The sequence below is a fragment of the Scyliorhinus torazame genome, chromosome 10 (genome assembly GCF_047496885.1).
Source record: "Scyliorhinus torazame isolate Kashiwa2021f chromosome 10, sScyTor2.1, whole genome shotgun sequence".
Classification (NCBI taxonomy): Eukaryota; Metazoa; Chordata; class Chondrichthyes; order Carcharhiniformes; family Scyliorhinidae; genus Scyliorhinus; species Scyliorhinus torazame.
Window position 1 is genome coordinate 73,924,234 of NC_092716.1, and position 21,839 is coordinate 73,946,072.

At 42.8% G+C, this 21,839-nt stretch overlaps 1 protein-coding gene across 2 annotated transcripts in view; it reads left to right on the plus strand.

Moving 5' to 3' along the window:
• The window catches only part of fto (FTO alpha-ketoglutarate dependent dioxygenase), a 637,435-nt gene that overhangs the window by 302,116 nt on the left and 313,480 nt on the right, over positions 1-21,839 (plus strand). For both annotated transcript variants that reach the window (XM_072518265.1, XM_072518264.1), the window contains one exon: positions 4,674-4,798. In XM_072518265.1, coding sequence (XP_072374366.1) covers positions 4,674-4,798 — 125 coding nt within the window. The remainder of the gene's footprint in view (positions 1-4,673; positions 4,799-21,839) is intronic.

Genomic DNA, 21,839 nt, shown 5'->3' on the forward strand with positions numbered 1-21,839 from the left:
CCATCACCTGCATGCGGTGTGCCGGGGAGGGAGGGATGCCTGTAGAGTTGGACCAAGGGTTCGGAGGTCAGCCCGCATTATGGAAGAAAGTGACAGGGCACCATACTGGTTGTGCTTGTGGGTGTTTAATGTTGTATACAAGTCCCCACTCTCCCGATGGTGCTGCCTCCGCTCCCTCCCAACCCTCACCCTCCCCACCCCCCTTCATCCCCTACCTACCCCCCATCCCGTTCCCCCCTCCCTCAGTGCCCTCAGTGATCCTCGATGTGCTTTGGCTTCTTAGATCCACCACTGCATCTAGGAGTTTCCCCAGGATGCACATCTGAATTGGAGGCAACCAGCTGCTTACCGCGTCCCATGGCCTTCGATGCCCCTGCCGGGCGTCCTCTGGGGCCGGATTGCCCGAGTGCACTTTTCGGCCTCCGCCCTGTCCCGTGTGTTGACATCGAGGCACGGGCTCATCAGAGGGGTGGAATTCCGGGGAGCTGGTGGCCACCGTCGCCACTCCATGGGACTGGTCCGGTTTGACACCCAGTGCCCCATCTCCCGGTCGGTGCCCATAGGGCCCTGGGTTGACCTTGGGATGGAGGGGTAGCTGATTCAAGCCCTGGCTGCCCCTGCATCGTCTGACTCTGCCAGCCCTGGAGGTTCCCCATAGTCTGCACCACTGTATTGACGTCCTCAGCGATGCTCTTCAGTGACGGGCACATGCTCCATAGCGCCTCGGCCATGCCCACCGGAGAGCAGGACATGTCCCGCAGAATCTAAAAATGTCAGTCTGGTACTGTGTGACATTCCCCCAGCGGGTCGGACATTCTGCCGAGACCCTCAGCCATGGCCGTCACTGTCTGCGCGACGTCTTGGACACCTTCACTAATGGTTGTGCACCAGGCTCTCCACTGCGGTCACCACCCTAGCAGTTTTGGCCTCGGTGCCATACATTGCCGCCGATATCTCCTATGCCCATAGCCTCTGGGACTCCTCCAGGCGGCTATGGATCTGCTGGAGTGACGCTGATATCTCCCTCTGAATGCCCAGGCCGCTTCCTATTGTCTCCATCAGCTCCGGGTGACTCTGTACCACACGCTGAGCATCAGGCTGGGATCCAGCTGGGTCCTGGGATCCAGCAACCCTCTGACTGCTGTCTCGCCTGGGCGTTCTGCATCCACCTGATATGCATCATCAGCAGTGTGGTGCTCACCAGATTGTGCCCCCAAAGCCTGTCCACTAATATTTCCCACTGAAGTGTGTGTATCTGCGCTGGTGGAGGGTGGGCATGACAGCTTTAACGTTTGCATCCTCAGAGCTCTCCTCCGAGTTGGTGTCGTGGGAGGCAGGAGAGGGTGCAGCCTGGGATGGATGGGTTGGTGCCGTCGGCTGGAAGACCTGTGGGGGATTGGACATGTAGTCAGTGGGAGGGATGGGTCCGTCAGTAAGGCAATAACAATTCACGTTTGACAGGTTCTCCAGATGGAGTATTTGATGTCACCTGGGGAATTTGGGGGATGGATGCTCCCTTGGGGAGGGGTTGGGGGTGGGGGGGGGGTGGGGGGTGGGGGGTGTTGGTGTCTACTCATTCGTGATGCTCTGTGTAGGTCGCTGATCTTTTTCCAGCACTGGAGGCCAGTCCACCTGGTCACACTCACTGATCTCACAGCTCGTCCCGGGCAGCACTGGCTGCCCTATGGCTCACCCCCCGAGACCCTCGGGGGAACAGGACACCCCTCCTGGCCTCCACAGTGTCTAGGAGCTTCCCCAGGTCAGTGTTCCCGAACCTTGGGGCCGGTCTCCTCAGCTCCATTGTTGCGAGCTGGCTGGGATTGTCTGAGCAAGTGCAGCTTAAGTGCTGCTCGACCTTGTTAGCGGGAGGCTGGCGAGTGCGGTCCCGGCGAATCAGCTGGCGAGACTTCATTTGCCGCGGGAAACCCGTGAGGCCTCGTTAAGTGGACCAATTAACGTTGAATTGCGTTGCCCACCTCGCTGGGCCATTCGCCGGGAAACTTGCGGCAATTCCAGTTCGCGACCACACTTAGACTTTTTTCCGGAGAATCGCACCCTATGATTCTAAAGTTGGTTTGGAATGTTTGTTTTGTGGTAGGTGTTACTTCAGCATTCTGGCCAAGGGGATGCTGTGATGATCAGTAACAAAGGGAAGATAAGAACTGTTCGGTGACTTGATCCTGGACAGCCCGGCTGCAAAGTGGATATATTGGATTATTCCTCCATTCCTCCTCTTCTGCCTGAGTTTCTCACTGTATATCTGGTGATAGGGTTTTCTCACTGCATATCTGGTGATCGGGTTGTGCCCTCATGTTGACAAAGCTGTGAAGTGTCATGCGAATGTCGCTTTAAGAAATGTTTGGCTGCTCATATTACTGCAGTGATGTCAGAGTGTGGGTGGAGCTATCAGCTTTTTACTTTCATTTTTGAGCAGGCTGCAGGGTGTGTTTTAGTTTCGTTTTCAGATCTGGATAGCTGCAGTCACAACCAGAAGGTGTATAAGTTTCTCTCTGTAATCTAAAGACTGTAAATCGATCCTGATGATTTAAAACTAAGAACAGTAATGACTTTAACCTAATGTGCTTCAGTTGAAAGGTGTTTCTTCTGTCTTCTGGATGTTGTTTGGGAAGTTATTAAGCATTACCTAGTGTTGTATTCTTTGGGGGTTGTATTTGAATTAATGATTGCTAAGATATTCACTGTATGTTTTAAAAAGGTTAACTTGAGTTCATAGAATAAACATTGTTTTGTTTTTAAAAATACTTTTCCATTTCTGCTGTACCACACCTGTAGAGTGACCGTGTGCTCCTCATATCACAATCTATTAAAGGTTGTGGGTCAGGTGAACTCCATGATACACTTTAGGGTTCTTTAAACCTTGGCCCATAACAGAAGTGTGCAGCAAACCACAAAGAATCATGTCACATGCTATGGTGAACACTGCAGGGCTGCAGCAGAAGTATTGTTTAAGCATATCAATGGTCTGCTCAATGACCTTTTTGTGCAACACTATGGCTCTTTTTACGTGCATGCTGGCCAGATGTGCATTGGTTGTGCAGCAGAGTCATAAGCCAGTTTGTCCATGGATAGCCCTTGACACCCAGCAGTCATCTCCCGGTTTTGCCATGGTGGCTCAAATGCAGATGGTACAGCTGACTGCCCCACAATGATGTATCACGGCTGCTACCAGGATACCAGCCATTGATTTGTATGTATGTTGCTGTTTGCAGTAGCACACCAACTCTCCATTGAGGGAGTGGAATCCCTCCCAGCTATGGTATATCACCGCATGTGATGGGTGGCACGGTAGCACAGTGGGCAGCACAGCTCCAGGGACTCGGGTTCAATTCCCGGCTTGGGTCACTGCCTGTGTGGAGTCTGCATGTTCTCCCTGTGTCTGCGTGGGTTTCCTCTGGGTGCTCCGGTTTCCTCCCACAAGTCCCGAAAGACGTGCTAAAGTTCAGGCTTCATAAGGTGACATATTTCAGTGAGCTTCTCTTGGTGAAGTAGGATGTCTAACATAAACCCGCTGAGGTTGAGAATGGAAAATCATTCCCGAATACTCTGAGAACCTATCTCCCTCTGGTCCTCCTGCTTTTTTGAGAAGCTTGTACTCTCTGTTGATCATTCTACCTATCACACTGCAGGGCAAAGGGACAGCAATTACTGTACAAATGATTGGGAACAAGTCACCTGAGTAGAATACTTGAAGTCATACCCTTCACCACATGCCACATCATTTCCTCTGGATACCAGCAAATTTAATTCCAGTATAAATCACCAACTTGTTAAGCACCCATGAAACCCGGAGGAACGTTGCACCATGTAACTGAATTCTGTGCTCAATGGGCCCAGTGCATACTTGTGCTTTCTCTTCCTGTTACAAACAGTGTTCACTTCTGTCTGTGCGCTATCTGGAACTGGAGAGGTCATCCCAGTGCCTGTTTGGTGATTTCAGGAAATAGAGGAAAGAAATGTTCATCAGCATGTAAACATTTGTGCTGTTCAAGTCTTCTGCTAACAGTAAGGTGAGATAAGGCAGGCAATCGAGCTGCCCAAACTGTTTGTTTGTTCTCCTGACCTGTAGCCTCAAACATACTGCTAGTTGCAGTCAGAACAACACAAGTTTAAAAATCTGAAAGCTTCACTCAGCAACAAATGAACAAGGGGCCTCTCGACAATTATCTGTCATTAGCCTTCATTAAACTAATAAAGAAACAGAGACAGACAATCTTAGAGGGAGAATTGTTGGTGTGGTTTAAAATAGCAAGCACCAGGCATAGTTGTTGAGTCAGTTGTCTTTAGGTGAGATGTGCAATTGAGATGTGAGAAATGATTTTGTTTTTCTGTATCTATCTGTCCTGATAAAATCTTTGTTCAGGGTTTCCGAATTACCTGAACTTTTTGACCCTTAACTTTGCTGTATTGGCTAACTTGCAGCCATTTATTTTAAACGCAAAGGTTCACCCCAAGTGCACCATGTAAATTGGTTTACTGGAAATAAATATATTATCCATTTTGATCATCATTAACTTCATTTGCTTTATTGATCTGTCCATAGTAGAAGGGAGTAATAAAGATGAAATTGATTTTTTTGCTCCTTGTTTTATTTGCCAATGGGCAATTTTATTAATTTTTAGTTTTATAGCCTGCTCTTTTAAATTTTTTTTTAGACCAAGCTTTTGCTGTGTGAAATCAATGAGGCAGAATGGTCATCAGAAAGAAAGCACCAAGTTATACGCTGTCTCTTGCCATATCTTGAGGAGCGCCAGGAACTGAGAAAGAACTGGATGGCAAGGTAAGGCTTTTGTTTGGAGTCATCAGATATTCATAGTAACCACTGCTTCTGGTAGTGTATTTCTGTCTAATGGCACCAATTTCTTCATGAAAAAAATCAATAAGGACAATGAACACGAAAATTATTTGATAATATTATTGACTTTGTTTGTGAGTGAGAGTTTGTTAGTGTATGGGGATTAAAGAAACTGGCTACAGATGTTGCTGACCCTTACTCACTTTGGGCATTTTAATCAAAGGCAGAAACCACCGCTGAAAAAATTACGTCTAGTCATCAACAGAATGCTGAAGTGCCTTGTGAAAGCTTAGCAGCAGCAGACAGTATACAGGTTGTTAAAGCTAGAGTTGAAGGCAAATGTCTGGAGTGTGGTTTTACTAATTGTCTTGAAACTTTGCTGGAAAGTGTGCCCTAGAGGCTGATACACCTATGACCCCTTTTTGTTTGATGTTTTCCTACCCAGTGACCCATCTTGAACATGTGATGCATGAGAGTAGCACCAACAGATTGTTAACATACACCTAAGTATACCTCATCAAAGCTTTAGGTTGACTGTTAGTTATGATGCTGAGGCGACCCCTGTCATCTCAACTAAGCACCAACAATGCTAGCTATCAACCGCCCAATGTTGAAAGCAATAAAACATTCGCCATGATACTTCCATGCTGCTACAGCAGAGTTCAGACCATTGTGTACGTTGTCATTACATGGAAAGCTATGTGCCAAAGCAGGAAATAATTAGCGCTTGTGTTTTTCTAAAAAATCAGACCAGTTGTATTACACCAATTTACTTTCACTGGTGAAGGAAATCAGCTGGATTTGATAAGGATAGCCCTCAACCTCCCATTTCCTGAATGTGTTGAAGTGACTACATCACATGGGGTAAAGGCAGCAGTTTGTTTGCCAGAACATAGCTTCTGATGGGCAATCTGTTATAGCTGTTCAAGAGGTGCTCAGGCCATTTGAGCTGAACATTCTTGACCTTTTCAGAGAAAAGGTCATTACTTGGTCAATAAAATGAGAGGTGTTACGGATGGCAAGCAAACATTAAAACTGCCAGCTGTGAGATTTTAGAACACATTTGTCTGTCTGTTTCTGTGTCCAAACTGCTGTAGACTGGTAAGGTCAAAATACAATAATGAAAATTATTTGCAGATTACACTGAGGCTTTATCACATTAGCGCAATAAACATGCTGAATGCTTATTGAGGCAGGATGCATTGGGCTTGATAAATGGACTGTAAAGATGCCCATCTGGCTTCTAGGCTGCCTTTTTAGGGGAGGACAGATTCAGAGAAAAAGGCATGGTGGATGTAGATCTACTGACCCATAATGAATCAAAAGTATAGATTAAGAAGAAAAAGTGTGAGGAAAAGGGGCCAGTCTAGTAGAGGATGAATATATGATGAATGAGAGAGGGAGGTTCACATTGTGATGAATAGGAGGAGATTGATTGTAGGAAGGCAGACCATGCTCAAACAGAGAGCACAGCCTTAAAAGGCTGAGAATGAAGCTTGGCTCTAAATGAAGATGTTGGACTTTTAGTTGTGCTTGATGTTCAGCTGCCCGCGAAGCCCTGTGACCTGAGTGCATTTTAAGTAATACTGGATGCCTTTTCTTTGCCATGACCCTTCGTGCTTCCCTACCTCGGTCCTTCACCTGTGTCACTTTTGTCTACTAGTTTTCAAACAAATCGGGGCTGTGCTGAATAGCTGTGAGCCCGCTTACAAACAATAGAAACGCTGTTTGATTAAATGCTACATTTTAACAGCCACCAGTTGTTGTTTGATTCCTCCAGAATATTTTCCTCATGCTGTCTCCCTCTTTTCAAACCTTATGCCGCCTCCTTTTCAAGGATAACTAGGTGACGTTTTTCTTTTCTCCATTATTCACTGTGATGGGTGTATTTGTGAAGGACAATGGGGAGATTTTTTTAAAATTAAAGCTGTAAGATTATTTTGGACTCCACATGAGAAAATAAAAACCTGGACAAATCAGCAGCATACAGAAAATGATGAAGCAAAGGCCTGGGATTCAGAAAGCTGGGACTCGATAGTCAAGAATTAGGAGTGTTAGTGTAGAGGTGAAAAGAGCTTCTGTCTGCTTTGCTAAAATTAATTGCAGAGAAGCCTAATGAAAGCAGCTTAGAAAAAGAACAGTTGTTCCTCGTTCATTACTAATGAGATTTTTCATTAAGTTAAATTGCTATTGGCTCGTTGAAAGGCAGAGTGAGGCTCTAAACCCTGAATGGACAAGTCTAGCTGGCTTACAAAGCACCTAAGGAGCCACATACAGGTATTTGGAAATAACGGCGGGCTTGTCGACAGATGTTCAGGAGATCGTGTTGGTTAGACTCATATTTCTCTTCCAAGCAACATATACAATGTACGTCAGTCCAGGTGCAAGGTGGCCTTGCCAATAAAATGTCTCCTCCCAGCTCAGAAGCTCATCCCCACATCAGGGTGCGGGGGGCTGTAATTAACACTCAGAAGGTTCAAGCTTTACTGGAGTGACGTGTGCTGTAATGATGGTGTTAGCTTCCTTAATTTCCCAGTTTCATCATCAATTATACCATGTGTTTCAGCCAGTTGGTGCTACCCTCCCATTGTTAATTATAACCTACAAGACTGTTACAGTTAATTTTATGGCAAGCATATTGTCTCTTCAAGGCTCCCGAGCAGCTCATAAATTATCTTGAAGGTGAAATGTAACTTGGGGAAATAGTTATGAAAATTCCATCCATCTCGCTTAGGAGGCGCAGCTGCTACTGTCAGCTGCATTGCCACTGCATTGTGAAGGAATTATGGTGGGTCAGGCCTAGGAGGCTGGGCCCAGGCTGTCACCACAGAGGAAGCCTGTCCTGGCCCTGTCAGACAAGCACCTTCTGCCTATCCCCTGTGGCCTCTCCTTTCAAGCAGTAAAAGGCAGCCTGTGCAGGTGTATAGTCCCAGAGCTGTCTGTGTTCGTTATTTAACAGGAACCTTCTTTAGGTAGGCAGGTATACAAAGACCTTCTTCTTCGCTGCTGTCATGATGAGGAGTGGCATTACAACCGGTTGAGGAACATAACTTGTTAAACAGTATTATGTTCCCTCTCCACCTCCAAAATATCAGAACAGTTATTAAATGATCTTTTTTTTAAATCTTAACAATACAATTATGTGAAAATTTTAAGCGCAGAGGGGCTGTTCATCAACTAATGAATTTACAATCATTCATATTTGTTTCCTTTTACTTATATTACAATTTTTGTCTCTCCTCTTACTGGAATGTGATTTTATAAATGTGGTACATTGGGTACATATACACCTGAATTTGGGTTCTAACCAGACAGCACCTTCATTGCAGTACTTGGTTCCTGTTTGGCTGGGAAGAACTTGTGAATACCAGAACACATATCATACAGAAATATCTCAGAGTCAGAATTTAATGTTTAGAAAGCAATAATGGAAAAGTCCCTACTCAGAATGTTTATGTTGAGTATGGCAGATATTCAAAACGCCACCAGTTCCCATGGATATCTTGCAAAACAGGTTTAATATAGCACAAGATTCATACTCCATTCATCATCAAACTGCAGCAATCTGAAACTACAGCCTCTACGGAGTCCGACATCATTTCACCCCTGAGAGAAATTGGTGAATGACTCCAGATATTGCCAATTTAGTATTGTTGCAAAGTAGGCATTAAACTGGCAGTGTAAATGCGTCTCCTTGTAACTTTCACAGGTAGCCATTTTTCACATGCCAGTCCAGACTGCTGATGGGTTATTCAGGCGTGAGGAGGCATCACAAACAGAGCCCCATTCTCCCAGTTTCCACATCCATGTGCTTTCTAGTAGGGGCGGTCATGAGATGCCAGTAGTGATTGGGAGCTCTAACCACGTGGTTAATTCTGAGGCCAATCATAATGTGCCGGATGCCATCCCAAATTAGATTGATTATTTCAAACGATTCCTGGCCTTTAAAGCTCAATGTCAAGCTAATTATTGTTAAATTCAAAATGTTCACTGTACTAAAAGTTTACAAAGAGACAGCTCGGCAGTGTAAACACTGGTGTAATAATATATTATGCCATGGAGAGGTAGAATACTGGTAGAATACAAACTTGTGTTAAGAGGCTTAAGCATCAATGAATATTGTTCTATTTATTACAGAAGCATAGCTCTACTGGTAAGATTGAAATTAATTCAATAAGAAAGATTATAAGACATTGAAAAGCATTGAGACATCAGGAGAAATGGAAAATGAGTTTGAAATTAAACTCGTGGGCAGCACAGTCGCACAGTGGTTAGCACTGCTGCCTCACAACTCCAGGGGCCCGGGTTCAATTCCGGCCTCGGGTGAGGGTCTGTGTGGAGTTTGCACCTTCTCCCCTTGTCTGCGTGGGTTTCCTTCAGGTACTCCGGTTTCCTCCCACAGTCCAAAAGATGTGCAAGTTAAGTGAATTGGCCATGCTAAATTGCCCCTTAGTGTCCAAAAAGGTTAGGTGGGGTTACTGGGAGAGGGTGGAGGCGTGGGCCTAAGTACGGTGCTGTTTCCAAGGACCGTGTAAACTCGATGGGCCGAATGGCCTCCTTCTGCACTGTAAATTCCATGATTAATGAAGTTGAATTGATGCCCCAGTGAAAAACATAAGGCAAAATAGTTCAGCTTGGGTTAACAAATGGATAGAAACAGTTTCTCAATTCAGCAAACTAATTTAGTGGGTAACTGATCATAAAAACCAAGATCTTGGAGCTGTGCTGAGTTAGCAGATGATCATAGTAGTAATAGGAATACTACAATTGGTATTAGTGAGGGAGTGGAGAAAATCAACGACGTCAGCTCGAAGTGCACCTCAGTGAGGATGGGATCAGACACTGCCAACACTCATTGTTGAGTATTGTCACACATAAATAATATCAGAACTCAAAAGAGGTGCAATGGAGTGCAAGTTATACTCCATACAGGAGTTATAAACATGAATATAGCCCTCTACTGGAAGGATGATAATAGTGTGATAATTTACAGATATGCACAGAAAATGTAATTGGGGTGACTCCAATCAAACCGGTAAAAATTTAATATTCCTGATGCAAGTGAGGCAACAGAATCAAATTAATGAGCGTGGTTGACCAGTGTGTTAAGAATTCCACTTGCGTTGCTTGGATCTAAATCTAGTTCTTAAAAGCAAAGCAGAATAGCATCCATATGTACAGAAACAGTAAAACTTCGAGGGTTTAGTGACTGTATGATTAAATATGATTTAACAATCAGTACCAATACAGACCTGATGAAAATATATGCACAATTAAGAGTGGATTAAGATCTTGGCTGATGATTTCATTGGTTGCATCAGAGATTATTTAGCAATGCTGAGACAGGCAATAGCATCACCTCTGGAAGGGTCAAGAATAACTGCCTTGTTATCATTACCATTGCCGTAACTATGTTACCTATTGATTTCAATGTACTGGAAGTGCCACTGTTCTACTAAAAGATTTTTTTGTAAAATAATTTTAAAAGTTAACTCAAATAAATGCAAAAGAATCTGGGAAGTATTGCTGAAAATACTTGAGTTGAGGGGAAGTCTAATTTATAAAACTATTATATGTTGAAGATGCAAGATTGTTATATTTTATAGAAAATAAATGTAACCCAATGGACCAAAATGGGTGCTTTGGACATCTAAAATGGAAGTAAGAAAGAAAATCAAACCAAGGGAAAAGAGAGAAGCCAAATTATTGGAGGAGCACAATAATTATTTAAAGTACATTTTTAACAAAACACTACAGTTTGAAGAGGGTCACTAGAGCAAAGTGTCCTATAATATTTTTTGCAGTGTATAGCCGATTTATTTAAGTGCATGCGCCCCTTTAAATTATTTTGTGCAGCAGTGCATGCATGTTAACTTAAAGAACCTGCATTATGCATAGCCTGTGTGGGAACTTTCAGGTTGCTGAAGGGTTCTGTGTCCACACAGCTTAAAGGGAAATATTTCCCTTGCGACATGTATAAGAAAATATAAACTATATTTTCCCCCACTGCCTATAAATGGGAAGAATATATAGTCCTTTAAACAGAATATTAAAACAGCATTACAGTTTTTAATAGTAAAAGAGTTGTTGGTAAAAGAGTTGTTGGAAATTAAGTTAGAATCCTAAACATTGGTGGCAATGAATTTGGGCAAAATAAAACAGTAGATATTGTATACGTTTCCTCGACATCTTTGCTACGTAGAATAATACTGATTTACTATTCAATTTTTATAAATTATCCACTTTCATTGAGAATTTTGAAGTCAATGTGAACAAAATCACTTGATAGTGAAAGAGACTTATGGCTGATAAATCTCCTGGACAGGAGAGCATATTTTACTGGGGTGTTGAAGAAAATTGGGACAAAATGTTTGGAGCACTGACCTATGTTATGAGGCATCATTAAGGACTGGTGAGGTTCCATAAGAATAGAAGCAAATAGACATCCATGCTTAAAAAGGATGACATACATATGGGTATTGTTCATAATTTTCTGTAATAATTGGGAAATTGTAGACAGCACAAGGCCAAATTTCTAGTATACTTGATGGGAGAGGTATGTAAGGACTCATAAAATGATACCTTCCAAGATGATGTGATTATAAGCCTGACTGTTAGTAGCAGATAAAATAATAGAACTATCCACTGGGCTAGGCTGAAAGATGATCTGTGTGGCAATAACTTAAACAAGTAACCAATATAGTGAACGAACCTGTCTGGCAAAATGAATAAGATGGATAATGTGACTTCCTGTAATGCTGTTTATTTGGCAAGTACCACATGAAAGACTTCTAATTAAGCTAAAAGCCAGAGGAATCCAAGGTAGAAAATGTTGGCTACAAAATTGAAAGTATTCCAGAGAGGCACAATGGGAGAGTGGGTGGAGTTTCCCAAAAAATCAGCATTCGGAAACCATGTTGGTTTGCATGCACTTAAATATCCAGGTTGCTACCAACTTACTTGAGATCATTGCCGACAAAATTAAAATTGAGCGAACAATTGATAAAGGCTATAGTTAACGGCTTACAAAAGGATTAAGCTCAATTATGCAGATAGGCAGGCAAATAACAATCAAATTTGGAGCAGACAATTAGTTTACGGTTTTAAAAAATGTACATATAATTAGACTAAATGAGTAGAAATGACATAGGATACTGAGAAAGAGACTTTGAAATAATAGTGGGCTCGCCAATTTCAATTGGAGGTGCAATTAAAAACAAACAGAATGCTGGTGGCATTACTGAAATAATGGAATATAGAGGTTATACTCATTATGCGATAAAGGCCAGATTACACTTGGTTTATTGTGTTCAGTCTCAGTCACTACAGCTTGATTCTCCAAAAACGGGGCTATGTCCCCATGCCGGTGTAAAACCGCTGGCGTTTCATTCCAGACTTTCCATTTTAAAAAAAAAAGGAGTAATTCACTTACCTTCAGGGGGCTGACAAGGACCCGGAGAGCTTCACGCAGCTTTGGCTGCGGATACCTGCCCCCGCATTTCCGGTTCCGAGTCCGCACATGCGCACGACGACGGCCTCGCCGACCGCGATGGCAAACTCAGCCAGCGGACCTGGACCAACAAACAAGATCGCACCGGTCTGCCCCGCGCCGCTCCATCTGACCTGCCTGATCGCCACCCCGGTCACCCATAAGAACCCCCCCCCCCCCCCCCTGGTGGTCCGCCCCCCCCACTAGGGCAGACGCTGACTGAGTCCACAGCCGCCATGCGATAGTCCCGACCGGCTAAACGTGGTCAGAACCACACCGTTGGGAATTCGGCCAGTTCGGACTGGAGTATCGCTGGGAGGGCCTCTGGCAATGGCTCCCCAGCCGCGCTGCATAATTTGCACGCGAGTGATTCTCCAGGGACCGGAGAATCGCGGGAGTGGCGCCGGGCCTGATTCGGGCGTAAACGTAGATTCTCTGCCCCCCGCGCCAAACGTGATTTTGGCACGGGGCTGCGGTGAAATCCAGCCCCACACCGCAAAAAAATTCAAACATTGAAAAAGCTGTAGAGAAAAGCAACAAGATTCAATGTGCAAAGGGAATGAGTTAGGTTGAAATACTGGAGAAGCTCAAACTCAACATTTTAGAAAGAAAGTGACTAGGAGTGATCCTCATTAAGAATTATAAAGTACAAAACATATAGATAAACTATGTAACATTAAAACAAGCCTTGTGAAAGTAAAACAATGAAACACAATTCAGAAAGTGACAACTGTTTAAAATAAACTTGCCAAAGAGGATGATAGGGACAAAACCATTAGAAACATTTAAAAGGCAATTAGATGTTACGGAAGAAGAACAGTAGTATTAGTGTGACAGACAATGGCGGACCCAAATTGCCTTCTCTCACCTTTGGCATTTTATCTTTTAATGATATTCATTTACTCAAGCAATGAATTTCCCAGGTGGACATACACTTGGGGGAGGCCATTGATTGAAAGTGAGGGGGGGATAAATTTACGAATCTGTGTTGTTGGGGGAAACTTTTGTTTGCCGGCTGAACATCTTGGAAGTGCGCATAGGTGTAATTTTCCATAATAATTAGGAAATTGTATGAAGCACACGTGGCCAAACTTCTAGTATACCTGATGGGAGAGAGGTATCAAGGACTCATAAAATGATACCTCCCAAGATGATGTGAGGATAAAAGAGAGAATATTTCCTATCATGCCAATTTTGTCCATGCTTCAGCACCATAAAAGCATGACGCCACCCTGCCCCCTCAGCCAAGTTTTAGTCAAAAGTACCTGGAAGGAAAATTAATTTGGGGGAAAAAAATGTTTGAAACCACAAAACATGTTTAATTCACGTTGCTACAAGGATTAATGGAAAGGAGCAGTCTGACTAGCTCAAAGATCAGACATTAATGTGTGTAAAAGCCCATTTTCTTAAACTGGGTGTCATGGATCAAAAGCAGCACTGTATGTGAGTTCCTAACAAACTCTCACATTGCTGCATTGAAAGAACAAATTTGAAAATTGTCATGTATATTAATGGTTGTAATGAGTGCCCCAGGGGGTTCTATCTGGAATGGGGAACCTGGCGCTGATTAATGCACTAACCTGCACCTCTTCCTTTAATCATCTCTCAATGCCCTATTCCAGCGCAAAAAACATGCTGAAACTAGTTTTGGTTGTTAAATCTTTATATTTCTTTATAAACTCTTTATATTTCTCTGCAAACCCAAAATACTAAAAATTAAGAAGTACATTTTTTTGCGGAGGAAAGCGGAGAATGTGAGGTACTTTGCAGAACATTGTGGGTTTTCAGCAGACTGCTTGGAAGCCCGGTTTTCTGTCAGTTAACTTGATGGAACAACATTAATGCTGTCTTGTTTACTAAAAGAATTTGGTCACTTTCAGGAGGCCCTGATGTTTCCTGCAATCTTTCTCAGTGCTCTTCCAAACATGTGGGCTGTGTAAATCACTTTATGATCTGATAAGTGTGCAATTGTAATCTCTCTTTACAGTATCAACACTAGAATATTCTATTTTTACTCAGTCGTAACTGGACTGTACTCTTCTGTCTGAGGCAATGGCTGTTTTTAAAAAATGTAATGTGTGTATTTGAAAAAGTTGAAAACAGTCAAGTTCACAAGAACATTGGAAAGAAAGAACTGCTAACATGGACAGAGTACAACTTAAAATACTTAATTTCCCTCCTATATCTGCCACACACTATTCCATGTTTGAAACTATGAAGTCCTTAGACCGTTGTTTTTTTTCCAAAAATGTTTTTATTGAACTCTTAACATTTTAGATCCAAAAATTTACAAAGCAAAACAAAACTAACACGTGCATCAACACCAGAAAAGAAACAGCCAACAACTGTAACCCTTCCCTTTAACATATATCTCACCCAGATTCCCCCCACTAATAGCTAACAGTGATCAATTCCTTAAAGTGCAATCTTAACGGACGCCATCTACGCAGAACCCATCAATCGACCCTCTCACAGTGAACTTGACCTTCCCAAGGTACAGAAACTCCATCAAGTCACCTAACCACACCCAGGCAGACCTTTGTTGATGTGACTTTTCAGAGGTCTGAAATCTACCTCAGCTATCACCCATTTTTCTTGTTCTTCCTCGTTTGGTACTGCTCTCAAAGCTAGATCACAAGATTGCAGGCGTGAGCTCCACATCCACATTCAAGTCTGAGCACAGGCTGACACTCGATTCAGGACTGTGGGAATGCTCATTGATGCTGTTTAAATCACATGGCAAATCCAGATTCAGTTCTATTGAATCAGCTGGATGTTGAAGATCCAGTGACACAGTTGAAAAAAGAGCTAGATGTTCTCCTACTCATGGCCAGGCTAACATTCTCTTTCAACCAAAGTAATTTAAAAGCTGATTGACTGACTGACCGGTCTTCATCTCATTGCTTGTTTGTGGGACCTATATGGAAGCCTATAAAAAGCAATTTATTGTCACATATACTTTGATGTACATAGCACTAATTAAGCATGATTGTTACTTATTACATTTGATTATTTTTCTAACTACAGTTTTGATTAGGTTGTAATGAATTTTAAATAGTTTCAATATATGTGCATAAAGACTGGCAGTTAATACTGTAAAACATGTTTTACATTTTTGTTTACATAAATCACTATTTCTGTATTATAAAGAATCCAGAATTGAGGAACCAAACCCAAACACTGGATCCCAATGAGCTACAAATTCATTAATAAGAACATAGGGCACATTTTCTCGTCAGTTAAACTCTGTAGTGAAAGCTGATCTACCGCATCACTGGAAGTGGATGACTTGTAATTTTGAAATACCTATTTTATTCTCTTTTGGGCAATTGCACAGTCTATATCAGATATAGGTACGCGGAAGGAGCCAAAGAATCAGAAGAGTAAATAACAGAGGCCAGGTTGGATTTCATCATGTATATAATTAGCAGTGATGAAAAGAAAGCTTCTGGCTTCAGTTCAATCCTGTACTGGTCAGAAACAATGAGGAGACCTTTAACTTCAAATTCTGTCATTAAGAAATCTGTCTCCTCTTTAGGCTGAGGCAGACTGGCATTTCTGACAGAACGTATAAACAGATGCAAGCATTGTTACTAATGACAGGTGATTATAAGTGGCATGGGTGCCAGGGTAATTAAACCATTCCTTGACAGCAACATTTGGTGCTGTGGTATTCCTGCATTAGAATAATTGTTGCAGCACATTTTCACCTGCTAGGCCACAGCTTCGAACATCATTAATTTTGTACTGGAACATGGTGCCTGGAGAAATGGACTCGGGCTCATTTTCTGCAACACGAGATGCTGGGTGCCCAGAGTTCTTCAGAGTCTTGCAACAGCACCAGTTCTGACAGTGTTATATGATGAGAAGCATTTTGCAGTAATGACAGACAATGGCTATGACTGACAGAATCTCTGAGAGAATTGAGCAGGTTCAATTATGAGGGAAAGAAGGATAAAACCAAATGGTCCAATTGTGCGTGGTTCTAACCCTTTGACTTCAAATCATACTGCAGCAAAGCAAAGCAAGCAGGTGATACCTTTACCGTCTATAAGTCACGCTGATAAAACTGTTTAGGTTTTCGTGTTTGAAAAAATCCAACTGCGGCATGTTTGTAAAGTGAAACACGATAGTAAAACAAAGCCAGTGGCACAACTCATTTTCTCCTCTCTTACAGCCAGAAAGTGGAGCATTGTCATTTTGTCTAGGAATTTATCTGGGACATAGTTTCCAGAAATCAATACAAAATAAATGATTGTTCCCTGAAGTGGTCCCTCCCTCCTGCTGTGACGGTTATATTGCTGCTATTCACCTGTAGCCAACCTGACGCCAGTGTAAATGGGAGAGCTTGCTGTCGGAGAGTATCTTCTTTTTCTGTTGCCATTCAGTATCAAGTGCACTTTTGCGCTGGTTTTGAGCCTGATGCCTGAAGCTTCAGATAAAGTTATACCAAGGAACTTAATTAAAACGTCTCTGTCTGCCCTCACTTGACTGCCTTTGTGATATCATTTAACTAACAGACATTCCTAAATACTGACGCTAGTATCAGCATGTCTCTTACAGGAAAGGTAAAGTGAATAAAATTGTTAATATGTGTTAGCACCTTTTAAAACAAGCTAGAAAAATACACTAATACTTGCTCTTGTACTTTTAGCTTTGTACTTTTTTGGCACACATTTCAGAAGTGTATTAGAGGTGAGGGGGAAGAATCCCCATGAAATCAGCATCTGGTTATATCCATTATAGAAGTCATCTATATTATTAGAATTTAAATACAATTATCTCATCAATCTCGGCACAAAATCTGTGATCCGTCAAACAGACTTATTTAGAATATTCAAAGATCTCTTTCTCTACTCTCACAATCTGACATCTTCAGCTCATACTCAAAACATTTTGCCATGGAAAATGTTAGATCTTCTCAAGGGCAGCGTAGTGATGGGATGTGCTGTTGTATCAGTATAATGCATCACTAAAAGTGTTACAATGAGTGCTCCTCTGTGGGAGATGTTTGTGAATTCAGCTATGCTAGGGGGAGGACTCAAAATTGAGACTGGACACTTCCCTGTAGGTAGCAACTGTCTGTCTACCAACTCGGTCAGGACATGATATATGTGCAAAGAACCCTAAAAAGTCAGCTCATTGGTCATCTCTTTTACTGTTTTTCAAAATAGCTTCTAATATTACATGCTGGGAATGTTTCTTTTATTCTTTTGACTTTGGATTGATTACATCAGAACGAAATGCACTAAACCAATCCAGTTGATTACCATCAGACGTAAGTGTCTTTCCAATTAATGTGTATCACTGAACTTAACATATAGGCACATGCACCATTAAATGGGGAAGTCCAAAAGTTATGGTCAGTGATTCTTTGCTTCCCCATTAGGTGAGCTGTTGAACTCCCCCAGAATGTGCCTATAAGGGGGCAGCACGGTAGCATTGTGGATAGCGCAATTGCTTCACAGCTCCAGGGTCCCAGGTTCGATTCCGGCTTGGGTCACTGTCTGTGCGGAGTCTGTACATCCTCCCCGTCCGTGCGTGGGTTTCCTCCGGGTGCTCCGGTTTCCTCCCACAGTCCAAAGATGTGCAGGTTAGGTGGATTGGCCATGATAAATTGCCCTTAGTGTCCAAAATTGCCCTTGGTGTTGGGTGGGGTTACTGGGTTATGGGGATAGGGTGGAGGTGTTGACCTTGGGTAGGGTGCTCTTTCCAAGAGCCTGTGCAGACCCGATGGGCCGAATGGCCTCCTTCTGCACTGTAAATTCTATGAAATGCAATCGAGTAGTAATTGCTCAACAGATGAGAATTGAAGTTGTCCTTTTACACTTTGAGGGCGGGGTTCTCCACGGCGTGTTACTCTGCGGCAGGAGCCGGCCGATGGTGGAATCTCCTGGTCCCACCACCATTAATGGGATTTCCCATTGTTCCATCCCATGCCGCCGGGAAATACCCAGTGGGGTGAGCCATCAGCGGGACCAGAAGATTTCCTCGGCGTGAACAGCTGGAAAATCTTGCCGTTAGGCTTGCTCTAAAAACCAGCCTTATTGATCCTACAAAGTCCCCTTTACTAACATCTGGATAGCTAGAAATGGCTGACGGTACTGGATGCAGCAAAGGCTATGAATCCTGACAACCATCCCGGAAGTAGTATTGAAGACTTGTACTCCAGAGCTAGCTGCGCCTCTAATCAAGCTGTACCAGTACAGCCATAACACTGGCATTTACCCACAAATGTGCAAAATTGTCCAGAAATGACCTGGCCAGAAAAAGGACAAATCCAATCAAGCCAATTACTATCCATTCAGTCTACTCTCGATCATCAACAAAGTGATGGGACGGGTCATTAAGTGCTATTGTTGCTAACTTTTGGTTGGCTCTTAAATCGTAATTTACTGTTTGTTTAACCTTTGCTCTAGAGTCACCAGGTATCTTTATGATACCGCCACGAGGTTCAAGTTCAAGTAATGATCAATAACTCAACACACCAATTAGTAAGATTCAAATCAAAACACATTTATTATGCACAGTAAATCACTACTCATGCATAAACTCTACTTTCTAGGCTATTCCTATCACTAAAAGGCCTATACTTAGCTTTGGACTGGCCCACCAGGTCAAGGGAACAAATGGCCTTTCGTTCAGGCCCTGAGTCTGCAGGATTCAAAAGCTGGTATGGACTGGTAGCTAGGAGCGCCTATCTCGTAGCGAGCGTTGACTTGAGAAGTACTTGGTTGGCGGCAGCTGAGACAGGTCACTTTCACGGGTTAGAACATAAGAACTAGGAGCAGGAGTAGGCCATCTGGCCCCTCGAGCCTGCTCCACCATTCAATGAGATCATGGCTGATCTTTTGTGGACTCAGCTCCACTTTCCGGCCCGAACACCATAACCCTTAATCCCTTTTTTCTTCAAAAAACTATCTATCTTTATCTTAAAAATATTTGATGAAGGAGCCTCTACTGCTTCACTGGGCAAGGAATTCCATAGATTCACAACCTTTAGGTGAAGAAGTTCCTCCTAAACTCAGTCCTAAATCTACTTCCCCTTATTTTGAGGCTATGCTCCCTAGTCCTGCTTTCACCCGCCAGTAGAAACAACCTGCCCGCGTCTATCCTGTCTATTCCCTTCATAATCTTATATATTTCTATAAGATCCCCCCTCATCCTTCTAAATTCCAACGAGTACAGCCCCAGTCTACTCAACCTCTCCTCGTAATCCACCCCTTCAGCTCTGGGATTAACCTAGTGAATCTCCTCTGCACACCCTCCAGTGCCAGTACGTCCTTTCTCAAGTAAGGAGACCAAAACTGAACACTATACTCCAGGTGTGGCCTCACTAACACCTTATACAATTGCAGCAGAACCTCCCTAGTCTTAAACTCCATCCCTCTAGCAATGAAGGACAAAATTCCATTTGCCTTCTTAATCACCTGTAAACCAACTTTTTGCAACTCATGCACTAGCACACCCAGGTCTCTCTGCACAGCAGCATGTTTTAATATTTTATCATTTAAATAATAATCCCTTTTGCTGTTATTCCTACCAAAATGGATAACCTCACATTTGTCAACATTGTATTCCATCTGCCAGACCCTAGCCTATTCACTTAGCCTATCCAAATCCCTCTGCAGACTTCCAGTATTCTCTGCACTTTTTGCTTTACCACTTATCTTAGTGTCGTCTGCAAACTTGGACACATTGCCCTTGGTCCTCAACTCCAAATCATCTATGTAAATTGTGAACAGTTGTGGGCCCAACACTGATCCCTGAGGGACACCACTAGCTACTGATTGCCAACCAGAGAAACACCCATTAATCCCCACTCTTTGCTTTCTATTAATTAACCAATCCTCTATCCATGCTACTACTTTCCCCTTAATGCCATGCATCTTTATCTTATGCAGCAACCTTTTGTGTGGCACCTTGTCAAAAGCTTTCTGGAAATCCAGATATACCACATCCATTGGCTCCCCGTTATCTACCGCACTGTTAATGTCCTCAGAAAATTCCACTAAATTAGTTAGGCATGACCTGCCCTTTATGAACCCATGCTGCATCTTCCCAATGGGACAATTTCCATCCAGATGCCTCGCTATTTCTTCCTTGATGATAGATTCCAGCATCTTCCCTACTACCGAAGTTAAGCTCACTGGCCTATAAATACCCGCTTTCTGCCTACCTCCTTTTTTAAACAGTGGTGTCACGTTTGCTAATTTCCAATCTGCCGGGACCACCCCAGAGTCTAGTGAAATTTGGTAAATTATCACTAGTGCATTTGCAATTTCCCTAGCCATCTCTTTTAGCACTCTGGGATGCATTCCATCAGGTCCAGGAGACTTGTCTACCTTTAGCCCCATTAGCTTGCCCATCACTACCTCCTTGGTGATAACAATCCTCTCAAGGTCCTCACCTGTCATAGCCTCATTTCCATCAGTCACTGGCATGTTATTTGTGTCTTCCACTGTGAAGATCGACCCAAAAAACCTGTTCAGTTCCTCAGCCATTTCCTCATCTCCCATTATTAAATCTCCCTTCTCATCCTCTAAAGGACCAATATTTACCTTAGCCACTCTTTTTTGTTTTATGTATTTGTAGAAACTTTTACTATCTGTTTTTATATTCTGAGCAAGTTTACTCTCATAATCTATCTTACTCTTCTTTATAGCTTTTTTAGTAGTTTTCTATTGCCCCCTAAAGATTTCCCAGTCCTCTAGTCTCCCACTGATCTTTGCTACTTTGTATGTTTTTTCCTTCAATTTGATACTCTCCCTTATTTCCTTAGATAGCCACAGTCGATTTTCCCTCTTTTTACCGTCCTTCCTTTTTGTTGGTATAAACCTTTGCTGAGCACTGTGAAAAATCACTTGGAAGGTTCTCCACTGTTAAAGTCTTTGCTCCAAGTCTACCTTAGCTAGTTCTTCTCTCATCCCATTGTAATCTCCTTTGTTTAAGCACAAAACACTAGTGCTTGATTTTACCTTCTCATCCTCCATCTGTATTTTAAATTCCACCATATTGTGATCGCTCCTTCCGAGAGGATCCCTAACTATGAGATCCTGAATCAATCCTGTCACAGGGCCAGATCTAGGACCACTTGTTCCCTTGTAGGTTCCATTACATACTGTTCTAGGAAACTATCGCGGATACATTCTATAAACTCCTCCTCAAGGCTGCCTTGACCGACCTGGTTAAACCAATCGACATGTTGATTAAAATCCCCCATGATAACTGCTGTACCATTTCTACATGCATCAGTTATTTCTTTGTTTATTGCCTGCCCCACCATAATGTTACTATTTGGTGGCCTATAGATTACTCCTATCAGTGACTTTTTCGCCTTACTATTCCTGATTTCCACCCAAATGGATTCAACCTTATCCTCCATACCCACAATGTCAACCCTTTCTGTTGCCCAAATGTCACCCTTAAATAACAGAGATACACCACCTCCCTTACCATCCACTCTGTCCTTCCGAAAAGTTTGATACCCTCGGATATTTAACTCCCAGTCGTGACCATCGTTTAACCATGTTTCAG